The 19,201-nt window shown below is 39.3% G+C and overlaps 1 protein-coding gene across 3 annotated transcripts in view; it reads left to right on the top strand.

The window, feature by feature from the left end:
• trmu (tRNA 5-methylaminomethyl-2-thiouridylate methyltransferase) overlaps positions 1–19,201 on the top strand; it is a 35,053-nt gene that overhangs the window by 5,256 nt on the left and 10,596 nt on the right. Inside the window, exons 2-8 of one of the 3 annotated variants that reach the window (XM_069909984.1) lie at positions 4,938–5,103; positions 11,662–11,768; positions 13,462–13,578; positions 15,164–15,336; positions 15,425–15,478; positions 15,930–15,996; positions 18,399–18,499. In XM_069909984.1, the coding sequence (XP_069766085.1) occupies positions 4,938–5,103; positions 11,662–11,768; positions 13,462–13,578; positions 15,164–15,336; positions 15,425–15,478; positions 15,930–15,996; positions 18,399–18,499 (785 nt within the window). The remainder of the gene's footprint in view (positions 1–4,937; positions 5,104–11,661; positions 11,769–13,461; positions 13,579–15,163; positions 15,337–15,424; positions 15,479–15,929; positions 15,997–18,398; positions 18,500–19,201) is intronic. The other 2 variants (XM_069909987.1, XM_069909986.1) reach the window with 2 other exon arrangements.

Below are 19,201 nucleotides of genomic sequence, written 5' to 3'. Positions count from 1 at the left end.
GAACCAAACACTCCTCTCTAGTCCCACCTACCTGCACAATGACCATAACCCTCAACCTTCTTCTCATCCATATACCTGTCCAGCTTTTTCTTAAATAATAAAATTGACTCTGCCACCACTATTTCTCCCGGAAGCTCGTTCCACACCGCTACCACTCTCTGAGTAAAGAAGTTCCCCCTCATGTTACCTCTAAACCTCTGCCCCTTAACTCTTAACTTATGTCCTCTTGTTTCAATCTCTCCTACTCTTAACGGAAATAGTCTATCCACATCCACTCTGTCTATCCCTTTCATAATCTTAAATACCTCTATCAAATCCCCTCTCAACCTTCTACGCTCCAAAGAATAAATACCTAATCTGCCCAATCTCTCCCTGTACTCTAGATGCTTAAACCCAGGTAACATTCTGGTAAATCTTCTCTGCACTCTCTCCACTCTGTTTATATCCTTCCTATAATTAGGCGACCAGAACTGCACACAGAACTCTAAATTAGGCCGCACCAATGCCATATACAATCTCAACATCACTTCCCAACTCCTATATTCCATGCAATGATTGATAAAGGCCAGCATACTAAAAGCCTTCTTCACCACCCTATTCACGTGAGTTTCTACCTTCAGGGAATGATGTACCGTTACTCCTAAATCCTTCTGCTCTTCTTTAATTTGTCAGCTGTATCTATAACTTCCATTTATAGTTCTGTAATGTACAGTATATTTAATGATTCACAAATGAAGCTAAACCAGTGGCTTGTGAATTACTGCTGAGGTAATGCAGGAATCGTGCTAGATTTTCAAACATTTAAAAAAATATGTATCATAAACAATCAGTTGAGGTTTATTTGTCATCTAATTGTACCTGTACAACCTAATGGAACAGTACAAACACATAAAGAGGAATGATTCATATTCTCAGGACGTGTACATATGTTAAAATAAATATTACAAAGTACAAGGTTCCTTTGTGGTCATGTAATAGTACAAAACGTAATTTACACAAAATTGGCTTCTGTCTGGCATATTGCTATTAGTGTTACCTGGCACCCCTTACAGTAAGAGAGAAAGAAAAGCAAAAGAATGTCATCGGGCGACTGTGCATTCTCCTCTATTGCTCCCACAGGCTCTAGTTTGATTCATCGGCAACCTGAGTTGCAAATCAAACCCACCCCCCCCCCCCCCCCCTCCCGACGTGATCAGCAAGCCTTCAGCACCAGAGATCCTTTGCGAGCCCCTCTTGCCTTCAGTACCCTCTTGAATACTGGCTCTGATACCTGGTTCTCAGAGGCAGTCTCCAGCAGCCCATATACAGCCTATAGGGAGTTGCTGCTGGCAGTAGGACCGGGTGGTTGAACCCTTTGGAACAGCACCTCTCTCTGGATCTGAACCAGCAGCATTGGCAGCACTGTTGTTTTCTCTTACTCTCACTGCTCATTGGAAGAACAGTTCTTCAGCCTGTTGATTTTGGCTCGAATAACCTCTGTATCGTTTCCTCCAACAGCAATAACTGGAAGATGCTGCACGCAAGGTGGTAGGGGCCATCCCTCTTTTGCCCGAAGTTTTAGGTTGAGTTGATTTTCATACGTAGAGAATATGGTATGGGCTTGGTGAGCGCAATTGAGTGAATGAGTGAGTGGAGGGACTATTTTCTCCTCACAAAAACTGTTGCGAGATCCAGGGCTCAGCTTGGTATCAAACCTTGTGGGAATAATGTCCTGATGTCTGGACTGCTGCCAGACCTGCTTCTGGCCCAGGTCTTAGCTTGCTGTCAGACTTGATCTTGGTCAGAGATCCAGCATCTACTTTCTTGTGAGATCCTGAAGAATTGGCCAATAATTTTGGAAAAGGGGTTCAGTGGACCTGTGATGAAATTGTGCTATGATTAATCTTTAGTTTAATGTTAAACTATATTTCATGTGTGTATGTATAGATATTTAGTAAGGCTATTTTGTGGGTCAGGGGCACAAAGATAACACATTTGCTTTTTTAAAAGAGATTCTTTGCTGATGGCAGCTGGCCTCATTATCAACAGAAACATTTACATTTTAAACACAGAAACCATTTTGAAAGTCTGCTGTTTGCATCTGAAGCAGAGAGCTAAAAAGATTTTATGATGGTTCTTGAGAAGAGACTGTTTACTTGAGAAGCATTTTCCTGGTTAACAGCTTGGAACCAATATTCTGGAAGAGAGAAACATCAAACAAAGATGATTACTTTGATTCTGTACCTAAGTGGATAAAGATTAAATTATGCTTATTTTAGCAAAGGTTCAGAAAAACTTCAAAGAATGTTATGATGTTATGACATGAAAGATCTGTATCGAATATATTATCGAAATTAGACATTTTCGAATTAGTTGAAGAAAGCTTGGACCATCCTGTAAGACACAGAACTAAGAAAGCAGCCATATTTCCTTTAGAGAAGGAAAGCTGCCTGTAGTCTCCTTAATAAAAGTATTTTAAAAGAAATAGCCACTCCGATTGCCTCGTGTGTCCATGGAAAAAAAAGTCACTCTTGAAAGAAATCATTGAGGTAAACAGACTCCATAACTTGGGCAAGATAAGAGGGAGTTTGCAAAATCACTTGTATGAAAACCATTAGTCTGAAAACAATGCTACAAAAGAAAGTTGAGAGTCTTTAAATAGGACTGAAGACGTGATGTTTCAAACTGCTTCATAATTACTTCTGAACGACAATTTTAAAATCTTCAAAAAAAGAGGTTTGATGCTTAAATTTAAAATGGACTTTTCAGAATTATGTTTAAACTGCACACCCGCGTGCACACACACACTTTACATTTGTGCATAGTGGGGTTAAATTTAGAGCTAAGTAAGAAATGTTAATAATATTTTAATTTTAAAAACTACATTTTGAATTTACCATTGGCTGATGAATTTTCCATTGCTGTTTCTTTGTTGGTTTAAAACAAGATTTGTTACTTTGTTACATTCTAAAGAATGCTCTGTATTTCACAAATGAATAAGTTTTTAGGCGACTTCAAAATTTCCCAAGTATATGTTTGCATGCAGAACATAGCGGTTAACATCTGGAATTGAGGAATGGAGCAATAATTAATTCAGATTTATTGTCAGAGTATATCAGGTGGCACAGTTAGCACCACACTTGCAGTGACCGGGACCTGGGTTAGAATCCTGTGCTATCTGGAAGGAGTTTAAGCATTCTACCCATGTTTGCGTGGATTTCTTCCAGACACCAGTTTCCTGCCACTGTTCAAAACGTACGTGACACACAACCCAGGGATTCTTTTTCCTGCGGGTGAGGAAGAATCACCGCTTATTGGTAGTGGGGGGAAAAAATTGTATGCAAGGTACACATGTCAACAAATAAAGAAATTAAACTGTGCAATACTGAGAAAAAAAAGTCAATAAAGTGCACAAGAGTCCTTAAATGAGTCCCTGATTGAATTTGCTGTTGAGGAGTCTGATGGTGGAGGTTAGCAGCTGTTCTGGAACCTGGTGGTGCGAGTCTTTTGTCAGATGGTAGCATTGAGAAAAAAGTGTGTGCTGGGTGGTGTGGATCCATGATGATTGCTGATGTCACCAACAGCAGTGTTCCCCATAGATGTTCTCGATGGGGCAGAGTGTTTAGCCAAACTTTTGCAGGGCTTTACGCTCAGGGGCATTGGTGTATCCATAGCAAACCACGATGCAGCCAGTCAGCACATTTTCCAACACAAATCTGTATAAATTTGCCAGTGTTTCCATTGTCATAACAAACCTCTGCAAACTCTTGAGGAAGTGGAGGTGCTGATGTGCTTTCCTCACGATGAAATGAGTGTGTTGAATCCAGGAAATATCCTCCAAGATAGTGACTCTCAAGAATTTAAATTTGCTCACCCTCTCCATTTCTGTATCATAGACCGATGAGTTTCCCCTCCTGAATTCAATCAGCTCCTTGGTTTTGGTGACATTGAGTGCTAAGTTTGTAGCTTTTATTTTTTTTTTAAACATAACTTTATAAACTATGTAAAATGCTTGACATTCCTTTCTATCAAGTTTCCTATGTGAAAGAGTACTGGAATGAAGTCTTCAGGTAATACAGATGTTTCCTAATTTGTTTTTACATTCAATGAGCGAGCTTTTTTGGTTTCCAGGTTTATTGTGACCAAGATCACTTGGTATTACAGTAGGTTAATTTTTTTTAAAGTGCAAAAAGCATAATAGGCTTACTCCACAATTAATGTATTTTTGAGATTGTTTGAATTCTTTATGGCAATTTGATCAATATCCTGCAGATAAAGTATTACAGCCATCATATTTACAGAGCTGGCGTTCTGCCAATGAACTATCAAGAACTTAATAACTAGCGTAATGTTTCCAAAAAGTACAACTTCTCATTTAAACTCCAGTTATACATATTACTTATTTGATAATAGAGAATAAAACTGGAATCAATATTTTTGTATATTAAAACAAAATTGTGGAAAACCCCCATCATAATTTAGCTACTTATCTGACCACACTTTGTTGTGAACAGAGGAAGTAAAACTACATTTTGAGCACCTACACAATTTGGATTTTCTCACGCCTTCAATATTTAAAATTAAAATTGAGATGTGCAGTGCAGTAGCTCGCTCTTCCAGCCCATGCCTCTCAAATATACGAATTAACCTACAACCCCTGTACCTTTCGAAGGGTGGGAGGAAACTGGAGCACCTGTGGAAAACCAACGCAGACACGGGGAGAGCGTACAAACGCCTCACTGAGAGTGCTGGATTCAAACCTGGGTCATAGTGTTAGGCGAACTGCCAAACTGCGCCACACACAACACATGGAATGGATTTATAATAGAGTTGAAATAATTAATCCCACTTGTTGAACAGAATTTTCAGCAACAGGTTAATTGGATTTTGGGAACTATTTATTGCCTCATTTTGCATTTGGAGGTACCATACTAAAGTAGTAAAACGGTCTTCACCAGGTTACCAAGTGATGGGTGTCTTTATGAAAAACTGGGACTTGCAGGATGAACATGGAACCTGTACAAGTGATCAGGACTGCAGAGATGCACAACAGCTATGTAAAATGCTTGACATTCCTTTCTATCAAGTTTCCTTTGTGAAAGAGTACTGGAATGAAGTCTTCAGGTAATACAGATGTTTCCTAATTTGTTTTTGCATTCAATGAGCGAGCTTTTTTGGTTTCCAGGTTTATTGTGACCAAGATCACTTGGTATTACAGTAGGTTAATTTTTTTTTAAAGTGCAAAAATCAAGATATTTTAAGATTTTTATTCTACTGATTCTAAATATTTTGCTCATTTAGAACTGAGAACACAAAAAAAACTGCAATTGTTTTAAATGCATTTCATCCTGAAGTTTAACTTTAATGAAGTGATTTGGCAAATTTACTGATCTCATTCTCCTCTTTTTATAACTCCATTCTCGTGAAATTTTCTGCACTGAAGCAGTGCTTTAATTTGTTTTTACATTCAATGAGCGAGCTTTTTTGGTTTCCAGGTTTATTGTGACCAAGATCACTTGGTATTACAGTAGGTAAATTTTATTTTTAAGTGCAAAAAGCAAGATATTTTAAGATTTTTATTCTACCGATTCTAAATATTTTGCTCATTTAGAACTGAGAACACAAAAAAAAACTGCAATTGTTTTAAATGCATTTCACCCTGAAGTTTAACCTGAATGAAGTGATTTGGCAAATTTACTGATCTAATTCTCCTATTTTTATAACTTAATTCTCGTGAAATTTTCTGCACTGAAGCAGTGCTTTAATTTGTTGTTGTACATTGTGATTGCACGAGTTATGCAGAGAGCAAAAGAACCACATGTAGAGTCGAAAGTGAATTGAACCAAATGACTTTACTTGAACTCTGGCCCACGTTTAAATCCCTCGGAACCCAATGATGCTTGCGACTTCCGGGACCTCTATGACATCATGTGGGCTTGCCCTGCACCCGGAGCTCTCACACTCAGATCTGCCGTGATTTGCCTGCGACTCCATGAGCCTGTTCGCCTGTTGCTTGGGCAAGCTGCCACATGAGTTCCACTAGGAGAGAGTGCGCCCAGAGGAAATCTGCAGTCAGTAAAGGCAGTGACACTGCTACCCGTGAAAACATTCAGGTGAAATGGCTGGAACTGAACTGTAGTGGGATAGTTCGCGTGCCATATGTGTGAATACTGCTGTTGTTGGCAGCGGTCCCGACTTCCCAAAATGGGTGTTGTGGCTCAAGGTGGGGGGGGGCGGGGGAGGCATTAACCTCTGCCCCGGTGTCTATGAGGAACTTTCGCCCGGAGTGTCAGTCCCATAAGTAAAGAAGGCTATCAGGGTGGCCAGCCGCCATAGCCATTAGCAACAGCCAGACCCAGCGTTTCCCAGAAAAGAACAGGGTGGGTGGCAATGGTGGGCCCTTGAACCCCACTTTTGGTAGTAAAAACAGCAACGGTCTGAATTAGGGTCGCTCCCTGCTGTGGGTATCACTGGTTTCGTTGGTGGTGTGGGGAAGGCCAGGGCAACTTGTTCGATGGAGGCCCCACCATGCTGCTTGGTGTGCCACAGGATATCTGCATGGGCCGCTACTTTGCATGGGTCACTGAAATTGTCATCAGTGATGAGAAGGAAATCTCGCATCTGCTCGAAGACTTGTTCGAACAGTAAGCATAGCTTATGGCTGTCCGTTAATGCCAGCATCTCATTCATTAAGGCTGATGGTGCACGAGCAACCACGTTGTGTGCTCAAGGCAGGAGAGGCAAAAGTATGGATTAGGAGCACCTTGATTGTTTCATACCTGTCCATAACCTGTGGCTGGTGTAAGAAGTCGATGATGCGGCCTGCTGTTTCCTGGTTGAGTCAAACGACCACATAGTAGTACTTCGTGGTGTCTGAGACAATTTGCCTGGCCTGGAATTCAGGCTTCAGCCTGTTCAAACCAGGCCTGTGGCTGCAATGTCCAGAAAATCAGCAGTTTCAGTGAGACTGCATTCTGCGTGCTTGGGTCAGTCACAATTGGGTCCAAATACCATTTGGACTGTTGGGGTCACCAATGTAGACGTACTAGGCATGCAGTGAATGAAAGAACCACACAGAGTCGAAAGTGAGTGGAACCAATTGGGCAGTAGAACTCTTGCACGCATTTAAATCCTGATGATGGTTGCAACTCCCGGGACCTTTATGATATGAACTGCTAGGCTCTGGGCTTGCCCTGCACCTGGAGCTCTCACAGTCGGATCTGCCGCAGACTTGCCCGCATCTCTGTGAGCTGGCTCGCCTGTTGCGTGGGCGAGCCGCCACAATATCTTGAAGTGTTTATGATATTTGAAGCTGCTATTTCCATTGCTCCATGGTTTTGATTAATTAGGTCAAACTTTACAGACATTATTGGAGAAGAAAACCAAGATGAAATTCACAGTAATAAAGATGAAATTCACAGTAATAAAGATGAAATTCACAGTAATAAAGATGAAATTCACAGTAATAAAGATGAAATTCACAGTAATAAAGATGAAATTCACAGTAATAAAGATGAAATTCACAGTAATAAAGATGAAATTCACAGTAATAAAGATGAAATTCACAGTAATAAAGATGAAATTCACAGTAATAAAGATGAAATTCACAGTAATAAAGATGAAATTCACAGTAATAAAGATGAAATTCACAGTAATAAAGATAATTGCCTCATGTAATAGAGAGAGTTGAGTCACTTTGAATATAAATAGATCAATATATTTCTTCGAGACCATGCACTTTAATTAAAATGTCAAAACTAATAATGAAAGAAGATGTGGAATTCTAACCCTTATATCCAGGAAAAAAAGGAGTTAAATATCTGATGTATAGTTCCCGTGGTGAAACAACTCTGGGTGCTGTACCTTAGGAAAGATGTTATCATTTTTGAGGCAATGTTGCACAAATTTACTGGAACTTGTGAAGAGAAATTCCACAAATCAGGACATTGTTCAATAGCATTTGAAAGAATAAGATATATTTGAAGATATTAAGAAGGGCATTTGGAAAAGTGGGGCGAGAATGGGATGACATCTTTTAACTGGCATGGTGCTGGGCCAAATAATTTAAATCTGATACTGATAAATTTATGTCATCCAAATGCATTAGAGGTTATGAACAAATATGTATGTATGCAGTTATGTCAGAGATCAACCTTGATCTCGTTGGACAATGAAACAGACTCTCTGGGTCATGCTGAGTATGTGTATTCTCAATCGCATTTCTCAGTGCCACTGCAAGATTCTCTGGAGAGAACGGTTTCATCAGTCCCTTCAGACTGCACCATAATTCTAGAGAAAAACTGGAGAGGAAGATTAAATGGGGTAATTTAAAATTTATGAAACTATATTCATTAAAAAAAAATGTTGCCAGGATTGAAAGCAGCTGTTAAGGATCAAGTTGATGAATTTTAGTGCATTTTTGGAGTACTAAACAAGCTTACAGTACGAAATCACCAGTACTACCTTATCGTTTATGCGCTTCTTATTGTAATTCCGGAGAAAGTGATCAAAGCAGAGTCATTGACAGGCATTAGGAGGATGTCTAGACAAGCACTAAACTCACCTTGGTGTAGAGGTGCTGGAAGATGGGTTTAGGTGGCCACTGGTCAGGGTAGACCAAACGGCCAGTTTCCATGCTTCGTGACTCTTGGAATCATATAGAGTCAATCTATCCATTCCATCTAGGCCAGGCTGATTTTTTTTTTGCTTTAGTTGAATCTTAACAGACTCTATCACCGTGACGGTCGCCGCATTCTTTGTGTATTTATCTTTTTTTTGCCATTAGTACATCTATTAAATCTCTCCCACATTCTTATCAGTTTCTGGGGAAATAAGTTTTCCTGAATCTCACTTATGAATTTTTGATTTGTTTAATATGCTGATCTCTAGTTTTGTTCTTCCCTTAATTGGAATATCTCCTTTAACCACTCTCACATTTCCATAACTTCTTTTATTACATTGTCCCTTCACAGTCTTGTCAGCCTGTCATCTTTTTTTTTTGCCTTGCTAATGTCAGCTGGAATAAGCTTTTTGCAACTGCTTTGGTACTTTTGTGAGTAATTTAGCTACGGTCATAGTTCCTTTTGCTCCCCTTTCCCTTTTTAGATTCTTATTTTCAAGGAAAGGAGTGACATTGTTACCAAATTCGAAACCTCCTATTTAGGTTTATTATCATCCAAGTGAACATATACAACCAGACAATAGTGTCTCCTGACCATGGTGCACACTTATTCACAACGTACAGCACAACAAAAATCAAATATATACATGAAGATGTAATACAGAACAACTGATGATGATCTGAAATGGTCAGAACTGGGCCTATGTTGGATAAATGTTTGTTTTGGATAACTGGTTATTTCTAAGGAGTCACGTGATGGAGTAGTGGCCGGTAGGGGAACTCCAGCCCTCTCCAGAAAAGTTAAAAAAAGATAGAGAAAAAGCAAAGGCACAAACTTAAAAACCAAAACAAAGTGAAAGTAAAAATGTGAAGAAAATTGCAGCGAAGAAAGAAAAACCAAAAACAACGGGAAGAAAAGATGAAGGAAAGACGTTGGAAGAAGAAGGTGAAGGCCTTACCTGTCCGAAGAGGCCCGCTGCGGAGAGAGAGGCCTGCTCCCACAGGTCAGTGGAGGTCCCGGGCTCGGTACTACAAAAACGGCTCGCAGAGCCGAGTAAAAGTGCGTAACCACGCATGCGCGACTCCTGACGGGAGTCAATCTCCACAGCTGAGAGACACCTGCAGCACAGCAGCAGGTGCAGAACACAGACAATAACGACAACAAGAAAGAAGAGGGTAAAAAGAAAACAAGGAAACAACAGATGGTCAATCCAGAGGAAGAAGAAGAAGAACAGAAAGAAGTGGAAGAAGAAGAGAAAGGCAAGACAATGGATGTATCTTTTTTTTAAAGAATATATGGAATCAGTGAAAGAATGGCAATTACAAGAATTTGATGAGATAAAAAGAAGAATTAAGAATGCAGAAGAAAGAATGAATAAAATGGAAGTGGCCATATCAGAATTGGCAAAAAGAGTGGGAAATATGGAAAAACGATAACTGGTTATTTCTTTAAAAACAGCCCAATAGCAACAGCAAATCACTTTCTAACGGTGTATAAGCAACAACAAGGGAAGGCTTTTTTAGCATTAAAATGTCTAATTCTCACCAAAAAAATTGCTGGCCACCGCCAATCACCAAGACCTCCCCACCGCTGCCACCGATTCCTGCGGTGGTGACCCAGGCTGGTGGAAGTCGCTGGCGAGTCGGCAGGCTCCTGTCTCTGGAGCCCGCGACACCTGTCCGAACTCCAAATCCTCCCCTAAGCCTACCACAAATGACTCCCCAGTATGCGAGTGCGGTAGTAAGCCAAGGGGAGGGTTCAGTGTCGGCGTCGGAAGCTCCGGTGTGCCGCAAAGTGAAGGAACGCCACTGAGCCCAAGGTCCTGCTCCTCTCCTGGAGGCCACTCTCCTTGATGACGCCGGGATAAAGGATTCTTCCAACTGCTTGCGGCTGGGAGACAGCGGCGCGCAGTTTGAAAGGGAAAGTTGGAGCAAAAATTCAATAGGGGAAGGTAAAGAAGAAATGGAAAGAGAGAGGGGAGGGAGTTACCTGAAACGAGGACAATCGTCGTTCTAATTTCATGTCATGTGAATTTTTTTTCCAACCTGTGAAGTCCGTTTGGCTCTGAAAACATTTTGGATAAATGAGGATTTCTGCTTTGTTTTGGATATATCCTCATTTTACTGAAATTTAATTTTTTTTTCAGATAAATGAGGATTTTAGAGAATCTGACTTCTGATAATCGGAGTGGTAACTGTATTTTGAAATTATTTACTCGGTTACAGGATACTGTTCATCAAATCTCACAACCTGCAGGGGGAAAAAAGCTATTTCTCAGCCTGACAGTCCTGATTTTGATGCTTGTGTACCTCCTTCCTGATGGTAGTGGGTGAAGGATGTTGTGAATGCGGAGATACTGTTGATCTTCTCAGATGATTCTGTATATGGACTTCCCGTTCGATGCTTTGCAGATACCGTTCCACACAATAATGCAGCCAGACAGAACACTCTCACTCTCAATTGGGCTCCTGTAAAATGTCAAGATGGGGGCTGGTAGCCTTTGCCCCCCTCAACCTCCTTGGCAAGTGTAGATGCTGATGTGCTTTTCTGACTAATGATGTGTTGTGAGTCCAGGATAGGTTTTGAAATCTATTTGTCATTTACATGTCATTAAGTAAGCTTTTGAATGTCTACTGCTGCTAAACCCAATCTGCTGAAGAAATTCCGCAGGTCAGTCAGCTTCAGTGAGTGGGGAAAAAAGCGTTTAGCTTCAGATCCCAGCATTTGTAGTTGTCTTTCCGTCTCCAGTTTGAATATTATCTGTATTGCTGAAAATCCCTCCTACTTTAATGTTTAGAAATGGTTTATTAATTCTTAAATTGCTAGTATAATTTGTAAATACCTGTAGCAATAATTCCAGCACCAATTCAGGTCAGTACAGTTCCAACTGCCCACACTAATTACAGACAAAATATTGCAGTGGAATGCAATGTAACCAACTGCCAAGTTTTTCAACAGGCCTCTCAATGCTGCCATTGGTGTGTAGATACAGAATTGAAATATTTCATATGTGAAAGATAGTTGCCAGATAATAAATAAAAATGTATTGTTTACTTTCCAGTAATTTAATAAAAGAGTATGAAAATGGAAGGACTCCAAACCCTGATATAATGTGCAATAAAAACATTAAATTTAAATGGCTGTTGCAGTTTGCCATGGAAACACTGGGTAAGTGGTTCAATATTCACTTGAAAAAATGACATTTTGTACAGCCTTTGGAGGTCTAATATGTTCAGGCTTTATTAATTCATTGGGTTTAGCGCATGTAAACTGGAAATTTACGATAATACATGGAGACGTCGAAGCAATAAAGTTTAAATTCTGTTTCCAAAATTGAAAATTTTCTTCAATAAAACATTCTACTGAGATCCTTTCTTTATAATCAACTGCACGCGATTGCTCATTACATTGGTGTTCATTTTATCATTATCTCTAATAAATTTGTCCAATGAATTGTGTTAGTTTTGGCTTTGCTTCGGGTATTTTAAGTATGACCTCGTGTGGTATTTCATCTGGAAGTGAAGATCAAGTCGGGGGAGGCAGGGTTAGTGAGTAGAATAGCTGGCCCGAAGTGGTGAAGAAGCATAACAGAGACTGATCACAGTTAAATTGGTTCTAAATTAGAACTGAGAGACACCTTGTGGTCTGTGTTCACAGGAAACCCAAAGCTGCTGCGCAGGTTGGTAGTGTGGTTAAGAAGATGTATAGTGTGGTTAGATCCCACTTGGAGTATTGTGTTCAGTTCTGGTCACCTCACGGCATGAGCAATGTGGATGTGAAAGTGAAGGTGCAGAGGAGATTTACAAGGATGTTGCCTCAATTGGAGAGCATGCATTACGAGCATAGGTTGAGTGAACTTGGCCTTTTCTCCTTGGAGTGGCAATATGATAGAGGTGTACAAGAAGTTGAGAGGCATTGATTGTATGGCTTTTCCCCAGGGCTGAAATGGGGAAACCAGGGGGCATAGTTTTAAGGTGCTTGGGAGTAAGTACGGGCAGTGCAAGAAGCAAGTGGTGGATGTGTGGAATGCGCCGCTGACGATGGTGGTGAAGGCAGTGACGATAGGATCTTTTAAGAGATTATTAGATAGGTACAAGGAAGAGAGACAAATAGGAAGTAATACAGTGGGGAAATTCCAGGCAGTTGATAGAGTAGGTTATTATATCAACACACGACTTTGGCCAAAGAGCCTGTATTGCGTTGTTGATTTCTCTGTTCTGTGCAAGTACAGTATATGTAAATGCTTTCAAAATTGAAAAATGTTACAGGAGAGGTCAGTTTTCCCATTTATTTTGAACCCCACGAATTCTAACAAATTTATAAATACCAAACAGGGCCCTGGTGGCAGGAAGTTGATCCTATTACAGCTCCTCATTCATGTATGAGGTGACTGTTGCTTGTTTCAACATATCTTCAGTCCGAAGGTATTCATCAACTTCTGGTATTGTTATAATTAGGGATAGCATTCATTTACTTTTTTGTTGTTACATAGTTCTTTCTCCATTTATCTTTCTTCATCTGGCAAACAGGTGAAGCCAGCCTTTCAGTTTCTACATCAATATAGATGGCCAGTCTCTTAGAGTAAGAAGGTGTAAGCATCCAGGAATCCACAGATCTGCATTTTCTGTATTATGTTTCCAGAGATGTGATGTCATCAAACTTCATTAACTTAACCAAAGGACACAGTTAGTTGTAGTACTCACAATGCTAGCTTGATTGGAATTGGCAGTGGTTTGTTTTACTTTCTGAAGCATCTAATGCTGAGACTCTCATTTGAAATATTAAATCATGTGAACCATGTATTCCCGTGTTAAATCAGAAAATAGGATGTTTAACAGTTGCTCTCTTTATATCGAGGTAGGAGCAGATGCATTGGCAACTGGTCATTATGCCAGAACATCGCAGGACGATGAAGAGGTTTTCCAGCAAAAATATACTGGAAATATCGACTGTGTTTTTCATAACTTTGGCAAAGATGGTGAGTGAAAGACATTGTATTTCTGAAATTTTTAGTTCTGTAGGTATTAAAATTCAGTGTCAGATTAATTTGGTCAAAATTGAGTTTGAGTATCATTTATCCAAATAATTAAACACACAAGGCTAGAGCCAACATTCAACAGATTGTTCATAAAGGCAACCTCAAATACTTGCTGTTGGAGATGTTCCTTTCAATGAACTGTAGATTATGACCATAAGTCATTCATGAATCAAGAATTAATAATTTTTGATGAACCCTTTAATGGTAATCTCTGTGTAGATTCAGTTATGAGCTAACATGATATAAGCTGCTACAGTTTTTTTTTAAAACTTACTTAAAATGCAAGTTTGACTTTATTGGCAGGAATACATTCTACGATTTCTCTACCTGGTACTTTATTTTCCATTTCTCAAAGAAGATTAGACCTGATCTTAAACATGTCTTCATAGTGTTAGTGTTTCTGATAGAAAGTAATAATGCAAAGCACATCAGCAAAACCAAGCTAGAACACCAAGCTTTAGCAGAGAAATGGCGCGCTTTCTCCAACTTTATGGTTTAAATCCACAGACAGGGTCTCAGCCAACTCTGAAATGCAGTAGGATTAATTCCATTTGGGAACTGACTCAGGATTGAGGAACGGTGGTTCTTCTTCCCTGGGTTCTCTCGATGGCGTTTGCACATTCTCCCTGTGATTGTTTGGACTTCCCCAGGGTACTTTGGTTTCCCCTCACATTATATGGCTTGGTAGGTTGATCGATCACTATAAATTGCCCGAATGTGTTGGTGAGTGGTAGGGCTTGTGGGGCGGGGGGGGAAATGATGACAAAAAGCTACGGGGGAATTGGATGGCTTGGTAAAGCAGCCTAAACTAGATGGACCAAAATGGCCTCCTTTCATAGCATAGGAAATATGAAACATCATATTTACAGTGTAAATATGTAACAATTCTGGTTTAAATAAGAAAGAAAAACTGCAAATGAGAATAATATGATAGAAATTTAAAGAAAACAAAGCATGTCTCCAAAGATAGGATGCTAGCGATGTTTTGTCATGCCTCGGGTTTTGGACGGAATGCTTTTATCCATTGAATTATTCTCTAAAACATTCTGAGAGTTGGCCTATAATAAGCAGACAGAGAAAAAAGGTGGCAGTTCAAAAAGGTGAGAGATTGTGTTTGTGGGATTAGGATGCATTGGGGCAGGGAGACATTGGATAAAGCATTGAGTCAAAGTGGGGATGTGGAATGTGTAAAGAGTGGGATAGATAAAATCCCTCCCTGTCAGTCTTCTGACTTGAAGAGCATGCATTATTTGATAATATGATGTTTGATGTGCATCTATTACTATTTATACTGAGGGAGGGAGGGTGTACATTGTGAATGGTTTCTCATTTAAGTTATTGTAAGAATAAGGTAGCCACAAAAATGATGAATTATGATGAATGGAGACCATTTTCATTTATGCTGCTCTCACTTGTGGAATATGAGTGTTAATTAAATTTTGTGAAAGAAGATTTAAAATAAATATTAGCCTACATAAACTATCACTATTGTCTCGTTCACAACATGTTTCTTATCTGTTTGCAGCTGTAAAACTCTTGAAGGCTGCCGACTCACAGAAAGACCAAACCTTCTTTCTTAGCCAGGTATCCCAGCAGGCTCTGCGACATGTCATCTTTCCTCTTGGTGACTTAAGGAAAAGTGCTGTAAAGAATATGGCAGCAGAGGCAGGATTTCACCATATATTGAAAAGAAAAGAAGTAGGATATTTTATAATTGCATATTGATTTCACTGAAATTATAAACAGCCATTTGGCAGATAATAATTTCTTCTTTTAATTCTTGCAGAGCATGGGAATCTGTTTCATAGGGGAAAGAAATTTTGAAAACTTTATTCTTGAGGTTGGTGCATATGGTTTTTTTATATTGAGTTACTTTAAAAATGCTTTAAAAAAACAAATTATTTTCACTTTAAACTCCCTGAAAGTGGATCGAGAATACGCACATCATCGGTTCTAGTCTGTCCGCTACATGCAAGAATTTCCTATTTGAAGGTTGAACATTTTGTCTTCATGTGGCATCGTATTAGTGATTTCAATCTATTTAAAAATGAAACAAACATTAATGAACTCAGATTATTCAAGAACATTTCCAATATATTTTGGTTGTTCGGAGCTGGTCTAAGTAAAATTCTCAATGAAATGCCTGCTGACTTGTGCTACCTGGAAATGAATGTAAAATTCAGATGCTTTATTTGCCCTTTCTCTTAATTAGTGTTTGCTAGGTATTTATATAAAACTTTCTTGATTTTAATATTCATTATACAAAATTTATTTTATTCTTTAAACCTTAGTATCTAGAACCCCGTCCTGGAAATTTTGTTTCGATAGAAGATGGAAAAATAATGGGAACACACAAAGGTAATTACAATAGCTCAGAAAATTAATACTAAAATATGTTTAGTTAATGGGAAGACTTACCATAAAGCACTAAAGATTTTTTAGAAATATAATGGGCTCTCTTTCAACTCAACTATTGTAACTGACTTAAAACTTAGGGTGGCATGGGTAACGCAATGCCTTTACAGCACCAGCGATCGGGACTTGGGTTCGAATCCCGCGCTGTGTGTAAGGAGTTTGCATGTTTTCCCTGGGGGCTCCAGTTTCCTCCCATAGTTCAAAACATACCAGGGATGTTGGTTAATTGGGTGTAAAATGGGAGGCACGGACTCGTGGGCCAAAATGGCTGTTATTGTGCTGTATGTCTGGAAAAAAAAATAGCTGACCAGACTGGCCGAGGCAAGATAATTTTTAAACTAAAGACATTAGATTGTTTGGGTTTTTTTTTTTTAACTCCTTGCAGCAAATGTTTTTCTCAGCACATTAAAACCAGTCACGACCCCATTGGGAATGTTCTCAATATCAGCCCAATTTTCTTGTGTATTGCAGCAAAACAATCTGCTGTAAATATGTAACAAAGATCACCCATCCCAGTATATTTTTAAGGTTGGCATTATGAAGCTGTACATTGGACTAGGTGCATTGACAAATGAATTCAGCCCATCCATTTTGAAGGATTGACTGTGAGTCTTGAAAACTCACTTCAAAGCACAAATGAAGTAGTACTGGGAGGGTTCTGAGAGAAACTAAGTAGCGCTACGACAAAACCTTATAACTTTGAATGTACCATTTAAAAATGAGAAAAGAGTGAAATTCGAAAACACAGAAATGCTCAGGAACTTTGCAGCCCATGCAACATTTACAGGAGGTTAAGATAGATAACGAGCATTTGTGCTTGAGTCTTTCTTCAAGGTACAAATAAAAAGCAGACAGGGGAGACCAACACAAAGGGTGATAATTGGACCTGGATAGGAGAGGAAAAGTTGAGAATTGTTGGGGGGGGGCGGGGGGAAGAGAGGATGGTTCTGTTAATACAGAGCTGGAGGAAAGGAGACAGAGAAGGAAAAAAAGGAGAAATAGGGATGGTGGGAGAGCACTAACAGAAACCAAAGATGTTAATGCCATCTGGTTGGTGGTTGTGGGGGGGTGGGGGTGCCTGGACGGAATGAGGTGGTTGTTCCTCCAATTTGCAGGTGGTCTCAGACTGGTATTGCACGAGACCATGGACAGACATAGGAATGGGGCGGGGTTCTCAATGAAGCAATCTCCAGTCTATCCGATGTAGAGCAGACGACAATGGGAGCATGGATGCAGCAGATGACCCTGCAGATTCACAAGTGAAGTATTGCAGTTTTAAGGTGGAATTGTGCAGAGGAACCCAACACTACTTTGCCACTAATCTTACGGTTGAAAATCCAGCTTTTATGAAGAGCATTTGGGTGACTCAAAGCTGTTTTAATACAAACTAAAGATGTGAAATAATTTCTAGGGACAAATCTGTCTGGTCATTGGATAAACTTAGTACATTCTATATGATGAAAACAAGACCCATTTGAAAAGGTGGTTAGATTGAAGCATATACTCTATAAATGTAATGCTCGACATAGCAACTGCAAAATTAAAAAGCTATTTCACTTTACAAATACTTTGTATGGATGGTGAAGTAACAGTCAGAAAATTTTATTTCATTCTCTACTTTTACCAGGCACTTCTTGCTAATCCATCCAAATATTTTTTATAAATTTTCATTAACATCAGGGCCGGGCACTTGTATTTCCCAAATTGTTTCAAGGGGCTAAGTAGTGTTCATGTTGCTTTATTATAAAACTAGAAAGTTCTGAAAATCCTCAATAATTAGGCACACATGGAAATGAATAAATGTATTCCATTGGAAAAAAATAACATACAATTTAAAAAATAAAGTCCCATTATTCGAACAAATTTGGGAACCGTACATGGAACACAACAGAGAGGGCCTATCGCGGACCTCCGCCCCCTAAAATGATAGAATGGTAAGACGACGAAATGAACTGACGCAGTGTGTAAAAGTAGATGACACAATTTTCTTGTTTATTTTCATTGTGTGATGACATTGTTTAATGGGTTTGGAGGGGGGGAAAAGGGGAGAAAATGACTGTATATTCAAGAGGGAAATGTTTGTTTGTATTTTGGTTAATATGGTTCATAGTGTGAAAAATAAAAAAATTTTTAAAAATTAGGCACACGAGGGCAAAGATTGTGTGAGATACAAAAAATCAATATCAGAAGAACATTTGTCTCCCTAGAATATGCTTTTTAATCGTTATATTTTTGAAATTATTGAGGAAACAAGATTGAGTGTGCAGGTGTATTCTGGGAATCATTACAAAATATTTGTGCAAAGTGCATTCTTAATCTCAAATGCCCTTTATGTTGACTTTTAGGTTGGTTTCTGTTCACTTTGGGACAACGTGCCAGGATACGTGGTCAAAGAAATGCTTGGTTTGTAGTAGATAAAAAGATAACAACTGGTGATGTGTTTGTGGTGAGTATAAACTAATCCTTGGATCAGTTGGAAACAAAGTTTATGCGAACCGTGGTTAGTCCCAGTGACCAGGATTCAAATCCATTGCTGTCTGTCAGAAGATTGTACATTTCCCCATGACTTGGGCGGTGCAGGCTTGTGGGCCCATAAGTGTGCTGTGTAGTGAAGAAGATGATATTTAACCTGCACCTGAAACATGTCCTTTTTAAAGAGCACCCAGTCTTTCCTGTTCAGCTTTGGTTTCATTTTACCTTGGCTGGATCTAACTCTCTTCCAATTAAGAAGGTGCCCTATCCTATTACTAAATTAAACCTTTATGATCGTGACATTCTGACTTGCCTCTGCCAAGTCACACTTGTCCAATTCTGTGTTCTAGTACCAAATTCACCATCGTCTGCTAGTCGGGCAAGAGTAAAGCAAATATATTCCCCAAGTTATTTAAGTTTCACAAATGCTTAGAGATGAACACCTGTCTGCTGAAGAGAATTTCAGTCTGGTGATCAAATACCTTAAGGAGATCCTGAGCATTTGTCTGCAGTTAAATAGAATGGGAGCAAAGACCCAAGGGACATGTAAAGTGGAACAGTGAAAAAAATCTGATCACCAGGAAAATCTTTTGTAGTTATTATTGACAAATCAGTAAAGCCATCAACACAGACTGTGAATCTATACAAATTCAGTACAAATAAGTAATTCAAGCAA

Source organism: Narcine bancroftii, chromosome 13 (assembly GCF_036971445.1).
Source record: "Narcine bancroftii isolate sNarBan1 chromosome 13, sNarBan1.hap1, whole genome shotgun sequence".
Lineage (NCBI taxonomy): Eukaryota > Metazoa > Chordata > Chondrichthyes > Torpediniformes > Narcinidae > Narcine > Narcine bancroftii.
This window is presented reverse-complemented; position numbering and strand designations above follow the sequence as displayed.